This window comes from Pelodiscus sinensis, chromosome 19 (genome assembly GCF_052426305.1).
Source record: "Pelodiscus sinensis isolate ZL-2025 chromosome 19, ASM5242630v1, whole genome shotgun sequence".
In the NCBI taxonomy this organism is placed as follows: domain Eukaryota; kingdom Metazoa; phylum Chordata; order Testudines; family Trionychidae; genus Pelodiscus; species Pelodiscus sinensis.
In genome coordinates this window covers 6,837,300-6,851,738 of record NC_143070.1, presented here as the reverse complement: position 1 = coordinate 6,851,738, position 14,439 = coordinate 6,837,300, and the positions used below count along the sequence as shown (strand labels likewise).

The 14,439-nt window shown below is 52.9% G+C and overlaps 1 protein-coding gene across 1 annotated transcript; it reads right to left on the bottom strand.

The window, feature by feature from the left end:
* Positions 1-1,542: 1,542 nt before the first annotated feature.
* LOC112544545 (zinc finger protein RFP-like) lies at positions 1,543-11,396 on the bottom strand. Its single transcript, XM_025180931.3, has 6 exons — positions 10,986-11,396; positions 7,216-7,332; positions 6,502-6,524; positions 5,691-5,806; positions 4,609-4,668; positions 1,543-3,136 (listed from the first exon to the last, which is right to left on the bottom strand). Exons 1-6 carry the CDS (start codon positions 11,394-11,396, stop codon positions 2,622-2,624), a joined length of 1,242 nt encoding a protein of 413 aa, XP_025036716.3. The 3' UTR covers positions 1,543-2,621.
* Between the last annotated feature and the right edge of the window lie 3,043 nt (positions 11,397-14,439).

Genomic DNA, 14,439 nt, shown 5'->3' with positions numbered 1-14,439 from the left:
CACTACCAGGAAACTGAACCCGGATCAACTGCCTGTCAGGCTCCGTGATAATTGCTAGGCTGTGTCTAGACTGGCAAGTTTTTCCGCAAAATCATCTGCTTTTGTGGAAAAACTTGCCAGCTGTCTACACTGGCTGCTTGAATTTCCGCAAAAGCACTGACTTCCTACTGTAAGAAATCAGTGCTTTTTGCGGAAATAGTATGCTGCTCCCATTCAGGCAAAACTTTTGCACAGGGCCAGTGTAGACAGCTGAGATTTGTTTTCCGCAAAAAAGCCCCGATGGCGAAAATGGCGATCGGGGCTTTTTTGCGGAAAAGCGCGTCTAGATTGGCCACAGATGCTTTTCTGCAAAAAGTGCTTTTGCGGAAAAGCATCTGTGCCAGTCTAGACTCTCTGTTCTGCAAATGCTTTTAACGGAAAACTTTTCCGTTAAATGCATTTCCAGAAAATCATGCTAGTCTAGACGTAGCCCAAATGTTCTTGGTTTTACATGGAAATATCCTCTATTTAGCACTAAAATTGCTTAAAACCATTTACACCAGTACATCTTGGGAACCAAATACATGCAACAAATTAAGCAGCACAGTAATGTGATATTGTACCAATAATTAAGAGTAGACAACGCACACAAGATAATTCAGAATTTCATGCAATAGAGGGAGCTATTGTGCTTGATTAACAAGTTTAAAAGCAGCAGGTACAATTTAAGACTAGGAACATAGCTCCCATCTGATGAAGCGGGTCTTACCCAGAAAGCTCCTGATCCTATATATTTGTTAGTCTCCAAGGTGCCACAGGACTATTGGTTGTTCTCATAGCTAGGTGGCTGGTTGGATTGTGGCTCAAGGGAGAGTCACTTTTTCCTCCCGAGGCAGAGCAAGAGATGAGAGGCAGGGCTTGCTGGCTCCTTGCCCAAATCCAGCTGCAGCCAGGGCACCTGGATCTGTGGAGTGCCTGGACATGCCATGTCCCCTGGTCTCAATCCTGCTGTAGCTGAGATCTGCCATGGCCCAGTCACCCTTTCTTGGCCCAAAAGCCCATGACCAGACCTGCCAGGGCAGAGCTCCCCTACCTGGTTTGAACCCAGCCATGGATGGTCTTCCCAGACCCATTTTGCCTCCCCTCCTCCTACACAACAGAGCCTGGGACTGGACCTGACGTGCCTGGGGCACCCCTCTCTGGCATGAATCCATCAGGAACTGGACCTGCTGTGGCTTGGAGAGGGAGGCCTGTCACTAACCTGGGGCCCCAAGAGAAGAGGAACCCCTAGACACTGACCCAGCCCTTGTTTCTGCTGACTTCAACTGGGCGAAGGGTCCGAAGATGACACTAAGGCATCATGCCCCTGGTGCAGGGCGCTAGAGTGACAGTGGCCGGCTGGGGGAAGGGCTCTGGATGTTGCCGGCCACCGTACACAAGAAAGTTTCCCGTGCCAGTGGGGGACACGGGCGGCCATTCCCCCCATTTTTGTCACCCTCCCGCACAGGAGAAGAAACCGTCCCCCCTGGCCCTGACCTCAGAGGTTCATTTAAAGTGGCACAAACAAGAAAAAGTGTTTTATTTACAGTAAGTAACTAAATCTTGTAAGCAAACAGGAGCGGAGAAGGAGCGTTACAAACCCCACACGGAAAGGTGATCTCCAGCTACCGAAAACAGTTTTCTTAATGGCACAACAACAGGACAACTGTCCAGGAACGAATATACGGAATTAACAGGTTACAGCCTCTAGTTCAGTAACATTTAACCAATCTCTGTCCCCTTCTTCTTTCTTTTGTCCTTTGCTACTCAACATTTTTCTCCCCTTCAGTCCCCAGCCCTGTTTATTTTCCTGCGTCTCTCCCATTCTCCTACCTTCCCTGTTACAGATCATCGCCCTGGACTGCTCCGTTCTGTCCCCTGATTTTATCCCTTCCCCTCTTGCTGCCTCTGGGCTGGTTTCTCTGCCAGGGATACTTTCCTGTCACCTTTTTCTTTTCTGTCTTTCACCCTTCATGTCCCTCTATTATTGTTTTATTTTAATTTGCATTTTTTTTCTTCCTTTTTCTAATTCCGTCTGGTTAAACTTGTCCCGGCCCTGCCTCCCCCAGGGTTGCCAGCCTCAGGAGTTTTTTTTTTTTAAAGCAGCAGACTGACCCAAAGATGATTTTTAAAGATTTCTGGTCAATCAGCATCCCTTACCCACCCCAGCACTCTGTGTGTGGCAATCCCAGTGTTACCGGATCTCCCACAGCTACAAGGGAAGAAGGTGACTTTGACCTGGTGGCAGGAGCGCTGGCTGGCAGATTGGTATAAATCACTCCCTGCTGCTTCGGAGCATTCAGATTCTCCCCAACCTTCCCAAACCCTGATTGATTCTGTGTCCTGCCCCCGTACTCCAACCGCTGCCTGTACCCCGCCTGGCTGCTAGTTCTGTTCATGTTCAGCCCTCACCTCTGCCCTCAGGAACCCCCTGCTCATCCTGCAGGCCCAGGAGTTCTTCCCTGTCCCCCTCCCATGCCTGGAGCTGCAGGGAGAGAGGGGTAGAAGTGTTCAGGTATGACAGAGATGAGGAGCCAGGGGCTGGGTAGAGAGGAGTCCTCCAGGGTCAGAGACTGGTGTGTGTGAGGCTAGAGAGGCTGTTTTCAGGGACTCAGGCGGAGCTGGGATCCCAGCCACACCCAGAACCAGGGTCGGAGTCTCTCCCCAGGGAGGGAGCCCGGCAGGAATGTGAAAATCAAGGTCTTGGCATCAGCATCGACAAATGCGACCTGCCCCCGGTCACAGTCCAGGCAAACTTGGATCCTGCGGGGGGCTCGGGTCAGAGGCAGGTGGGTCTGAGGGTTGGTGAGAGCCAGGAACTCACCCCCCCACAGCTCCACAGCCCAGATCCCCCCCTCAGGGCTAAGGCTGGTCCATCCCTTTCTGCTGATGGAATCTCTGGCCACCCCCACAGCCCAGTATGGCTCACCCCACGACTCCACCTCCCAGCAGTGTCTCCCCACAGTGAACCCCTCACAGCCCAGCACACAGGCCCGACAGTCATATCGCTCAGGGATGTCGGAGAGTTGCTGCTCCGTGTCCCCCCACGTCACGCATTTTCGATTCTCAGACAGGAAAAGCTGGGGATTGGCCGTGTCCGGATCTAGCGTCACATTCGCTGGGGAGAGAGAGAGAATCAGAGCGTGAGGGGCAGAGCTCAGCCCTGGGGGAGGCTGGGGCCATTTCTCACCCTCCCCAGCTGCCTCTGTCCTCCCTGAAACTGAGCCGAGCTGTCACTATGGTTCCTCAGCTTGGGCAATGGGACCCACGTCATCATGACTTTCTCATTTGTTTGCAGAAGCTTCGTCCTCCTGCCCTACACCCCACCCCACCACCCCAGCCCGGGCTGCCTCGTTCTCAGTGTCAGACCCAGCGCCGAAGGCGTTAGTGAGGTGGGAGCAGAGGAGGCAGGTTCCAGTATGAAACCCCAGAGGGAAACTCCCTCCCCTAATGCAGTCTCCACGCCCAGGCCAGAGCACAGCGCGGAAGGTGCAGCGTGGGGGAAGAGCTGCCTAACCCCAGAGAGCAGGGGGTGGCATTGGGTGGGGCAACCCAAGCCCAGAGAAGGGAGGAGCTGCCAGTGTCACAGGGAGGGCATCTCCCCAAGGCAGGGAGCAGCTCCAATGGGACAGCCCAGGGGAAAGGCCAGATGGGGGAGAAGAGTGATGGGGAGCCCCCCACGCCGGGATAAAGCAGAGGGAAGTGGCAGCCCCAGGGCAAAGAGCTCCGGGGGGGGGGCGCTGCTCAGGGAGAGGGTTTCCTGCAGCAGCCCGGGCAGGAACTCAGCCCCACGGCTGGTGTCAGGAGCATTCGTGTGACATCAGCTTGGGATTCCCCCCCAGAGTTACTCGGTAGAATGTGGCTGAGGGGGGTTCCCCAGCTGGTGGCCTCACCCCCTCCGTGGCCCCGCCCCATCCTCCTCTTGTGAGTGAGGTCCCGCCTCCTGACCCGGCTGTGAGCCTTAGCCTCAGTGGGGACCCCCTGAGCCTCCACCTGGCCAAGGGTCAGGGTCCAGAGGGCCTGACAGCTGCCCCTAGCCCATGTCCCCGCTCCCTTGAGTGCACCATCCAGGGCAGGTGGAAGGTCCAGCGCTCAGTGACAGGCAGGGGAGCTCTGGATTCTGGCTTGGCCAGGGGGCAGGGCCTGAGGAAAGAGGAGCAGGGGTGGGACCACTGGGAGGGGCCAGCACAGGGAAGAGGCTGCTGCCCCAGACAAAGGCTGCCCTTCATGGAAAGGAGCTGATGAGCTGCCCCACTACAAAGCGCGGCCACTGCCTGCAAAGCTCCAGGTCTCCCCGGACTTGCAGTTCGTGGGGGTCAAGGTGGCCCCCAAACGATCCCCATGTTAGCAAATAGGGTGGTCTGACCATCTCACTTCTTAAAGTGGGCAGGCCTGCCCTCCCCCACCCCACCAGCCCGTCACACCTGATCCAGTGCCCCTGGGTCTCCTCACTAGTCAATGGGTAAGATTTAGGATTATGTGCGCCAGGGTCGCTGTGGGGTTGGTTGGGAACTTTAGCAGCAATCTCAGGAAGCTGCTTGCACAGGAATTTTCTCGCCATTTAAAGACAATCTCCAGCTGCAAACTCACCGTGTCTGAATGCTCGCAGGGATCTTCCTCTTGCTCTCTCCAGAGCAGAGGGCAGAGTGTCTGGCAAGGGATCAGAGAGGTGAAAATTTAGGCTCTCGTATGTATAACACCGTCCCCACTCCACACTGCTAGAACTGCGTTTTAGCGATGCCAGAGGAACAGACTGAGACACACACCGGTATTCCGTAAAAGAAGATTTATGGGTCCTCCCTAAACTACACCTAGGGGGTGAGAGGCTTGAGACTGGAAGAATCCTAGAGTGGGGGCCATGCCCTCAGCCAGCCCCCTTCACCTGCCTGGTGAGTCTCTCTGTTTTCTGGTGTTATGAGAAGCCATCCCCTTCTGGGCACATCCCATTGTCCTGGCACAACCAAACCTTGACCTTGCTTTAAGTGATGGCAAGAGGAAGCTGTGCACCGAATTGGCTGGTTCTAACTCTTACCGTTTAGAAGGGGCTCTGTCACAGGCAGGTTGCAGCTCTAAGAAATGGCCTTTAATTGACGGCTTGTCATTGAAATAATTCAAGGGGTTCAAGAGCCACCAGCTGTGTCTAGACTGGCCAGTTTTTCCGGAAAATCAGCCGCTTTTCCGGAAAAACTTGCCAGCTGTCTACGCTGGCCGCTTGAATTTCCCCAAAAGCACTGACTTCCTACTGTAAGAAATCAGTGCTTTTTGCGGAAACACTATGCTGCTCCCATTCGGGCAAAAGTCCCTTTTGCGCAAAACTTTTGCGCAAAAGGGCCAGTGTAGACAGCTGAGATTTGTTTTCCGCAAAAAAGCCCCGATCGCGAAAATGGCGATGGGGGCTTTTTTGTGGAAAAGCGCGTCTAGATTGGCCACGGATGCTTTTCCGCCAAAAGGGCTTTTGCGGAAAAGCGTCCAGGCCAATCTAGACGCTCTGTTCTGAAAATGCTTTTAACGGAAAACTTTTCCGTTAAAAGCATTTGTGGAAAATCATGCCAGTCTAGACGTAGCCAGGGAGGCAGGGGGCCCAGCTCCTCTGAGAACCAAGCCCTGGGGCTTAATGATCAGAACCCAAAATCTAAACTGTCACTTTCCCCTCCTTGATCCCTTCTAGGTACCTTTGAACTCCCTCAGAGTCTCCGACAGCGCAAGAGTTATCTGGCAGAAACCACTGACTTGGTCTCCCAGTTCTGGAGAAATCTCCTCTGGCTGCTGGAACTGCTCCTGCTCACACCTGGAGCGAAACAATGTCACAGGTTGATACTGCATTGAGTGACCTGGTTCTTAAGTTCTTGCTAGTGAGTAAATGCTCTGATGGATCTGGATACAGAACCCCTCTGCTTCTCCCATGGCCGTGCAATGTCCCCCGCAATATCTTTAATAGTCTTACAATCCGGCCTGGAGAGACCATCTCTAGGGACAAACGGGGAATTGCGTCTCCACGGCCAATTCACTCCTTGGCCTCCAGGCTCCAAGGGACGGGAGGTTCCCAGGGGAAGGGCTGTAGGAATCTGCCCCCTAGGAACTAGACTGAGACACCAGCTCCCTGCTCCCCAGCTCATTCCACACAGCTCTCCAAACAGCCCTCGAGTGGGAAAGACTCTTGATTCCTGCTGCCCCGGGCTGAACGGTGCCCAACGCCCAGCAGTGACAGGCCCATGTCCCATCCCCACAGTCCTGAGGCAGCCAGTCCCCAGGGAGGTGACAGCTCTAGGAAATACTTGAGATCAGACTGTGCCCCTGATTGGAGAATTCCAGAGTCTGCTGTGTGAGGGCGAGACCCTCCGGCTGAAGTTGGTCAGAGATTTGTGCCCAGCCTGTGACCTTCCCCTCCCGTCTGGCTGGGGAGCCCTGGGGGGATGTGGTGCTCACATCAGCTCCAAGCTCCTCCCCAGTGTTGTGCAGTGGGAGTGAGAAAGAGCCACGTACCTGCTCAAGGTGCTGCTGGCATCCTGCAGGAGAAAGAGAGAAAAGAATCTCAGCCCCATTGGACACACACAGGAGCCCCGGGGAAGGGATTTTGCAAACATGGGGAAGAAAGACCCTGCCATGGATTCCCTGAGCGAATGGGGCTTGGCCATCTCTACTATCTCTGTGCTTGTAACTCTGCAAAGCACAACAGTCACTGACATGTCAGCAATGCACAAGCCGAGTTACACCCAGATCTGACTGCTGGCCCCCAGTGATTGTGGTTCAGGAGCCTCCCTTCTCTGTGTGGGATGTTTCCCCCTCAGTCTGAGGAATTCACTCGCTGGCTTCTGGCACTTCCCTATCAGCTCACGGCTGCTGCTATGTCTAGATTACAACGGGGTTTTTTTTGGAAAAAGGTACGCCACACCCACGCTCCGCATTTTGCATACCTTTTTCCAATTGCTGTTTTGGAAGCGACTTTTCCAAAATTTAGCACATCGACACTGGGCCAATTTTCAGAAAAACCTCCTCTTTCGGAAGAGCATTTCTCATGGGAGGAGGAAGACAGGGCTTCCGAAAGAGCGCGTCTTCTCTTTTCCCCAAAAAAGCAGAAGAGCAGATGTGTTCCCTGGACGCGGTGGAGTTTTTTCAGGAAACCCCATAGTCTAGACAGAGCCTGAGATGGGAAATCTGTGAAGAGAGTTTCCTGACAGTGTCAGTCTGGAGCCTCACCAGCTTCTCCTCCAGCTGCTTCATCTGGGCCAGCAGGAGTTGCTCTTGTTCCTCCAGGAACTGCTGAAGATGCTGAAACTCCCCCACAATCTTCTGCCTTTGAGTTTCTGTCTGTTTCTGTATGAAAAAAGGGAAAGGGCTGGTCAGGGGCATGGATGGAGCTGAGGGCCCTTTCATGGGGAGCTGAGTGCACAGCAGGGAGAACTTGGAAAATCCTAAAATTTCTGACATTTGACTCAACCCTCTGGGTACAAGGCTCAGGAGTCTCCCAGCTTCCCCTTCCGCTCATGTCCCTCTGAAAGGGACGGTTTCCTGCCCATCATGGGCAGCATGTTCTGTTATTCATGAGCACTGAGAATTCAGATCCAGAGCAGCAGGAGGCAGGACTCAGCCCCAGCCTGACAGACACACCCAGGAAGGAAAAATAAACAAACCTGTTAATGCACAAAGTGGCCAGACCCAGCCGACAGCCCATCACAGGGACATTCGGCTCCCTTGGGGAGGATTTCTGGGAAAGTTACAGGGGCTGAACATTAACTCATCCCGACATGGAAGCTCAGGGCCCGTCCACACATGGATCTAACCCAGCAATCCATGATCCAGGAGAAACACAAACAAGCCCGACCTCAGCAAGGCCACACAGGAGTCTGCCTCCTAACACTGCCCTCCCATCACTGGTCCCTGCCGGTTCATACCCACAGGCACCTACCAGATACTCCTGGTTTCTCTCGTTGCTTTCCATCCCAGCAACTTTTCTCTCTCTTCTCTCAGGCTGGCTACGTCTACACTGCCCACCGAGCGTCCACACCTCAAGTGCGTTTTTGCGCAAGAAAATTTACAGTAGAACAGCAGAACAGAGGGCTTTTTGCAGTGTAGATATACCTCTTTCTACAAGGAATAACTCCTTTTTGCACAAGAGTTCTTATGCAAAAAGGTGTGTGTGGACGCTCAACAGGGTTTTTGTGCAAAAAGAGCCTAACAGAAAAAGCACAGGTGCTCTGATGGCCGTTCTGTTAATGGCCATCAGAGCTTTCTTGCGCAAGACCATCCATGCAATGCGGATGCGCTTTTGCACAAATAGTTTTTGCAGAAAATCTCTTCCGCAAAAAATTTCTTGCGCAAAAAGCCCGCAGTGTAGATGTAGCCGTTATATCTACAATGAAGTGCTATTTCAGGATACAAACAGTACCCCGAAATAACTCCCGCACCTTCACAAGCCACCCATTATTTCAAAATATTTTTCAAAATAAAGGGCACACTATTTCAGCATCCCGGTAACCCTCATTCCACGAGGGTTAAGAGATGACTTGAAATAGTGCTTTATTTCGAAATAAAATCGAAATAAGTACACAAATTGCGTATCTTATTTCCAGTTCAGAGAGCAATGTAAACATAACCCCAGTCTACAGCTACACTGCTGGCTTTGCAAATGAAGCACGGATTAGCATTTACTGCACTTCATTTGCATAATTTATTCACACCATAAAGATCTAGCACAAAACGGGGGTTTTGCACAAAAAACCCAGTCCACACTGCTCCTTTTGCATAAAATCCCCTTGCGCATAAACGGCTTGAATAAATTATGCAAACGAAGCACCGCAAAATGCTAATCCATGCTTCATTTGCATAGGCACTATGAGCAAAGTGAGCAGTGTAGATGTAGCCCCAGCGTCTTCAAATAGGCCACAAATTTTTCCTGAGCAAACAGAAATAAGCACCAGGGCAAACAACCACAAGCTGTCTGGAGCCCACTTGTCTGCCTTCAAGCTGCATGGTCCCAGTTTGGTGGGGCTCTGTCCTGTCTGGCAGGGACTCAGCCCTGGATGTGGTTTTATTGAAAAGGAGACAGGAAGAGACTGCAGATGCAGCAGGATGCCTATGTGGGTGGGGACCAGTGGTGGCACCTTCACAAAGTACGATGCAGGTGGGGATTAGGGAGGTAAAAAGAGTTAAAAAAACTAATCATGGAACTGATTAAAATTTAATGTTACAGTATTTTTTTTAACCTGCCGACAGGCAGAGACAGGTAGCAAATGTGGGCTCTCCTGGGACCAAGGCTCTCACGCAGAGACTGCTAGGGGTGGCCACAAAGACTGCCAGCAGGTGGGGACTCCCAGCAGCTGCAGACTGAAATTAGCTGCCAGGGGCCAGTGGGCACTGCCAGGGCATCGGAGAGTTTAACCAGTAACTGGCACCGATATGCATTAGCTCATCAGTTAACCAGTCTGATCCCAGTGGTGCCTGGCATGGCCCTGTGCTGTCTAGAGTAGGGATGCAAGCGACGAGTCGACTATCTGATAAGCAAAAGCTTATTGGATAGTTGACTAGTCCCTTCACAAGACGTTCCCACTCCCTTTGCAGCAAGCGGGGAGGGGGACGGAGCAGGAACTGGTGCTGGGGGGAGATGTCTCCACGGGAGGCAGGGGCGGCAGAGAGGTAGCTGGGACTGGGCCCTTAATACATTGAAAAGGCTAAAGCACAGCCGGGGGCACCCAGGACAGCTGATTCCCAGCTTGCACCGGGTCCTCCCCGCTGCACACCAGCCTGCGGGTGCACAGCCGGGGGAGGACCCTGCGTGAGCTGGGAATCAGCTGTCCTGGCTTGCACTGGGTCCCTCCTGCTGCGCTTTTGCTTTTTTAATGTATTAAGAGCCGCAGCAGGGTTAGCTCCTGGGCTGGGAGGTAATCCCGCTGCAGCCCCCCGCTTACCAACTAGTCAATTAACAGCCCTAGTCAGGAGCCCTGTTGTGGGTTTTACCCTCATGGAGCAGCCCACGAGTTCAGCACCCCAGCGGGAAACCTCCTCTCCCTGCTGGGCCAGGGGCTTTATCAAGGTCTTTTTCCCTCCTCAGGGCCACATTTCATCACTCTTCAGTGATACTGGCAGGCAGGGGGGGGGCAGTGTTGCCTAGTGGTTAGGGCCTTGGACTGAGCCCAGAAAGACCAGGATTCTGTGCTCAACTCAATCACTAACATGCTTGGTGACCAGAAGCAACCTACTTTCCCTTCCCACCATTTGTCTAATTAGACTGTGATCTGCTCAGGGCAGGGTCTGTCCCTTGCTGGGTGCTGTGCAGGGCCCACATGCCATGTGGGGCATGTAAGGTAAATGATGGATTATTACTGCTGTTCATCCAATCAGTAACAGCTTGTAACCTCCCCTTCTCCAGTCTGAAGGCAGTTCACTTGCATAGACTGGCCTGCAGTGCCTGTGTTCTAAACCAGTGCTTCTCAACCCTTAGGGGTACTTGACAGAAGTCTGGGGGTATGTCAACCCAAGTGAAATTTGGAGAAAACTAAATTTTTGTTTTTAATTTTACAGCACTTTTTTGTACTTTTTACACCAAAAAAATGTCATCACCTGCCCAGCTACAATTAAGTTTTTTAAACAAATGTGTGGCAATGGTAGAAAAGCATTTGGTATGTCTGAAAACTGTAGGGACTGGGGGTACTTACAATTTTTTTAAAGGGGGGTACATTTTTAAGGGGTACTTTATAAAAACAAGGTTGAGAAACACTAATCTCGACTCTCTGTTAACACCTTCCCTTGTGTAAAAACCCCTCCTGCCACTAGCAGGGGCTGGGGTTCAGGATTTAGACTCAAGAGAAATGTTTCCCACATCAGGTATCTGTAAAGACTTGATATAAGTTGTCACACAGCCAGAGCATTTATTTTTTACAGCATCTCTCGTACCAGGTAACAGTCAGCAAAATCAGACTGTAATTAAAACCTCAAATTATTTCCCATTAAACTGGACAGCAACTCTGTACCTTGTACGCCTGGGCAGCTTCCTGTATAGGAACCACAGCGTGAGCTCCACGAGCCCGGGACCTGTCACACACCACATATATAGGATCCTCCTCACAGAGAAGCTTCAGAGTCTCCTGGTGTTCACCGCACACCCCGCTCCCTTCTGTGCCCTTCCCTGCCTGCAAAATCAGCTGCTTGGCTATTTCCACTATATTGGCCAGCTGCCTGTTGGGCTGGAGGTGTTTATTCTGTACAGTGTCTCTGCATTGAGGGCAGGAAGCGGCTGTGTTGCGTTCTTCCCAGCACCGGCTGAGACAGGCCTGGCAGAAATTGTGCCCACACTCCAAAGTGACAGGGGCCGTGAAATAATCCAAGCAGACGGGACACGTCGCTTCTTCCGAGAGACGTTCCACGGGGCTCTCTGTAGCCATGGCTCCCTCTGGGCAGTGTCAAGGGGCTTGTTTCACTTTCCTGAGCTCAGCAATGTAGGGAATAGAGGTGGGGGTTGATGTACCAGCGCTGATGATTAAAAAAAAAAAAGCCTTGCTCACCCACTGCCCATGCCTGGTCCTCCATTGTACACCCTCAAGCAACGTCTACACTACAAATTTTGCCAGAAGAGGCAATGCAAATGAAGCATGGATGAGCATTTTCTCACGCTTCATTTCAATACTCTCTTCCAATTCGTTTCTGCGCTAGGGGGTTTTGCTCAAAAACAAGCCCGTGTGGATGTTTCCTTTTTGCATTAAAAATCCCTTTTTACGCAAAAGTGGCGTGGAGTCCTGTGGCACCATTTTTACGCAAGATCCTTAGGCCTCAAAAACGGAGGTATACTGGTCGTGCGCAGAACGGGGGTTTTGCGCAAAACGGAAACGTCCACACTGCTTGTTTTTGTGCAAAAACGGATCCGAAGAGAGTGTGCATTGCCTCTTCCAGCAAAACTTGTAGTGTAGATGTAGCCTCCGCCAACTGCCCCAGCCAGAACCCCATGCCTCTGTGCCACTCATGCCAGGGCCCCCTCCTCATACTGGCTACGTCTACACTGGCCCCTTTTCCGGAAGGGGCATGTAAATTTCAGCAGTCGTCGTAGGGAAATCCGCGGGGGATTTAAATATCCCCCGCGGCATTTAAATAAAAATGTCCGCCGCTTTTTTCCGGCTTTTAAAAAAGCCGGAAAAGAGCGTCTAGACTGGCCCCGATCCTCCGGAAAAAGTGCCCTTTTCCGGAGGCTCTTATTCTTACTTCAAAGTGCACTTTTTCTGGAGGATCGGGGCCAATCTAGACGCTCTTTTCCGGCTTTTTTAAAAGCCGGAAAAAAGCGGCGGACATTTTTATTTAAATGCCGTGGGGGATATTTAAATCCCCCGCGGATTTCCCTACGACGACTGCTGAAATTTACATGCCCCTTCCGGAAAAGGGGCCAGTGTAGACGTAGCCACTGTGTTTAAATCCCTCCCCCGTACTCTCTGGCACATCTCTGTGCATCCCCTTCCCTCCCCTGCCAGGACCCCGCTCCCCTCTCAGGAACCACCAACAGCACCCAGAGAAAAAGGGATGGACACACGCCCCCCCCCCCCAACCATACCACTCTGCCCCCTCCTCCTCCCCAGCCCTAATCTAAATAGTCACAACCCCTCCCCCAACCAGGTGGGGCCGCCCCCCCAGCCAGCTGTTCCAGTCCCCCCAACTCCCCCAACCCCAGCTGCAGCCCCCTCCCCTCCCCTCCCCCATGGCCTGTGTGTGTCCCCCAACAAATCCCCCCACTGCTGCCCTGCACGTGCCAGGCGAGCAGAGCAAGGGCAGGTAAATGGACGCTGCGCTGCAGCTGCCCCGCTCAAAGCCCAACACCCCCCCCTACAGGGAGCCAGGCGCAGCCGCGGGGGGGGGGCACCCAGCAGCCGCCACCCCGCGCACAAGGCTGCCCGGGACCTGAGCCTGGGCTCCGCAGCCGCCACGTGGGTCGGAGCAGGCGCGAGGAGCGGGAGGCCGCCGCAGCCACGAGGCACCAGCGCGAAAAGCCAAACCCGCGCAGGCGCCCTGCCAGCGACTCGGAGCGGGGGGGCGCGCCCGGCAGCCAATCACGCGCTGCAGAAGGGACCGAACCAACCCGCCCACCAACCACAGCGAAGGGCAAACGCAGACGCCCCGCCCCCCCGGGCAGCCCTAGGCCGCTCCCTGGCGCCGCGCGACGCTGGGAGCCCCCTGGAACGTTCCAGCCCGCAGGGCGCTGGGCCACGTGCCACTTGGGCCCTTGTGTGGGCGCGGATGGGAGGGTCCCAAGGGGCAGAGTCTGTGGCTAGGCAGGGACAGCCCGGACCGGGAGGAGGAGCGGGGGGGGGGGGGTTCCAGGCAGATGTGCAGAGACCCAGACGGGCTCAGATGGCTGCTCCTTTGGAGCATTTTTTCCCCAATATTGCTTGAGTCACATTGTCACAATTGCTCAAACATCTGGCCTTTAGCGTTTCTGTCCAGTCGTTTCCCATTTAAAATGTCACAGTTGCAGCACCACCCACTTTCATGATTGTCTCATGGGTCTGGTAAAATTTGTGGTGCCTGCTGAAGCCCCCCGCTCCCGGAAGCCTGTGAGGAGCTGAGACCCTGGACTTGTGTTTTCTAGACAAAGGGGCTACGTCTAGACTGGCATGTTTTTCCGCAAATGCTTTTCACGGAAAAGTTTTCCGTGAAAAGGATTTGTGGAAAAGAGCATCTAGATTGGCACGGACGCTTTTCCGCAAAAGCTTTTGCGGAAAAGCGTCCGTGCCCAATCTAGAAGCTCTTTTCTAGATTGCTCTTTTCCGCAAATGCTTTTCACGGAAAACTTTTCCGTGAAAAGCATTTGTGGAAAATCATGCCAGTCTAGACGTAGCTAAGGGGTTTAATCATCCAGATGATCAAATGCACTTCTCCCTCCACCTAACCCTGCCAAACCTCAAGGCCAACACCACAGTCCCGGTGTCTGAGGGAGATGTGCATGTTAGAGCCTCTGCCCCCGGAGTTGTAGCTTTCTGTGCCCAGGGAGCCAGACACTGGAAGGGAAAAATATACTGTGGGTGCATCTAGACTGGCAAGACTTTGTGCAAAAGTGGCTGCTTTTGCGCAAAAACTTGCCAGCCATCTACACTGGCCGCTTGAATTTGCGCAAGAATACTGACTTGGTAAGGTACAAAATCAGTGCTTCTTGCACAAATACTTTGATGCTTCCACTCAGGGATAAGCCCTCTTGCGCAAGAATACTTGCGCAAGAGGGCCAGCGTAGACAGGCACCTTAATTTTTTGCGCAAGAAAGCTTGATGGCTAAAATGGCCATCGGAGCTTTCTTGCGCAAAAGCACGTCTATACTGGGCACGGATGCTTTTGTGCAAAAGCATCCGTGCCAATCTAGATGCTCTTTTGCAGAAATACTTTTAACGGAAAAACTTTTCCATTAAAAGCATTTCTGCAAAATCATGCCAGTCTAGACACATCCCTAGGCTT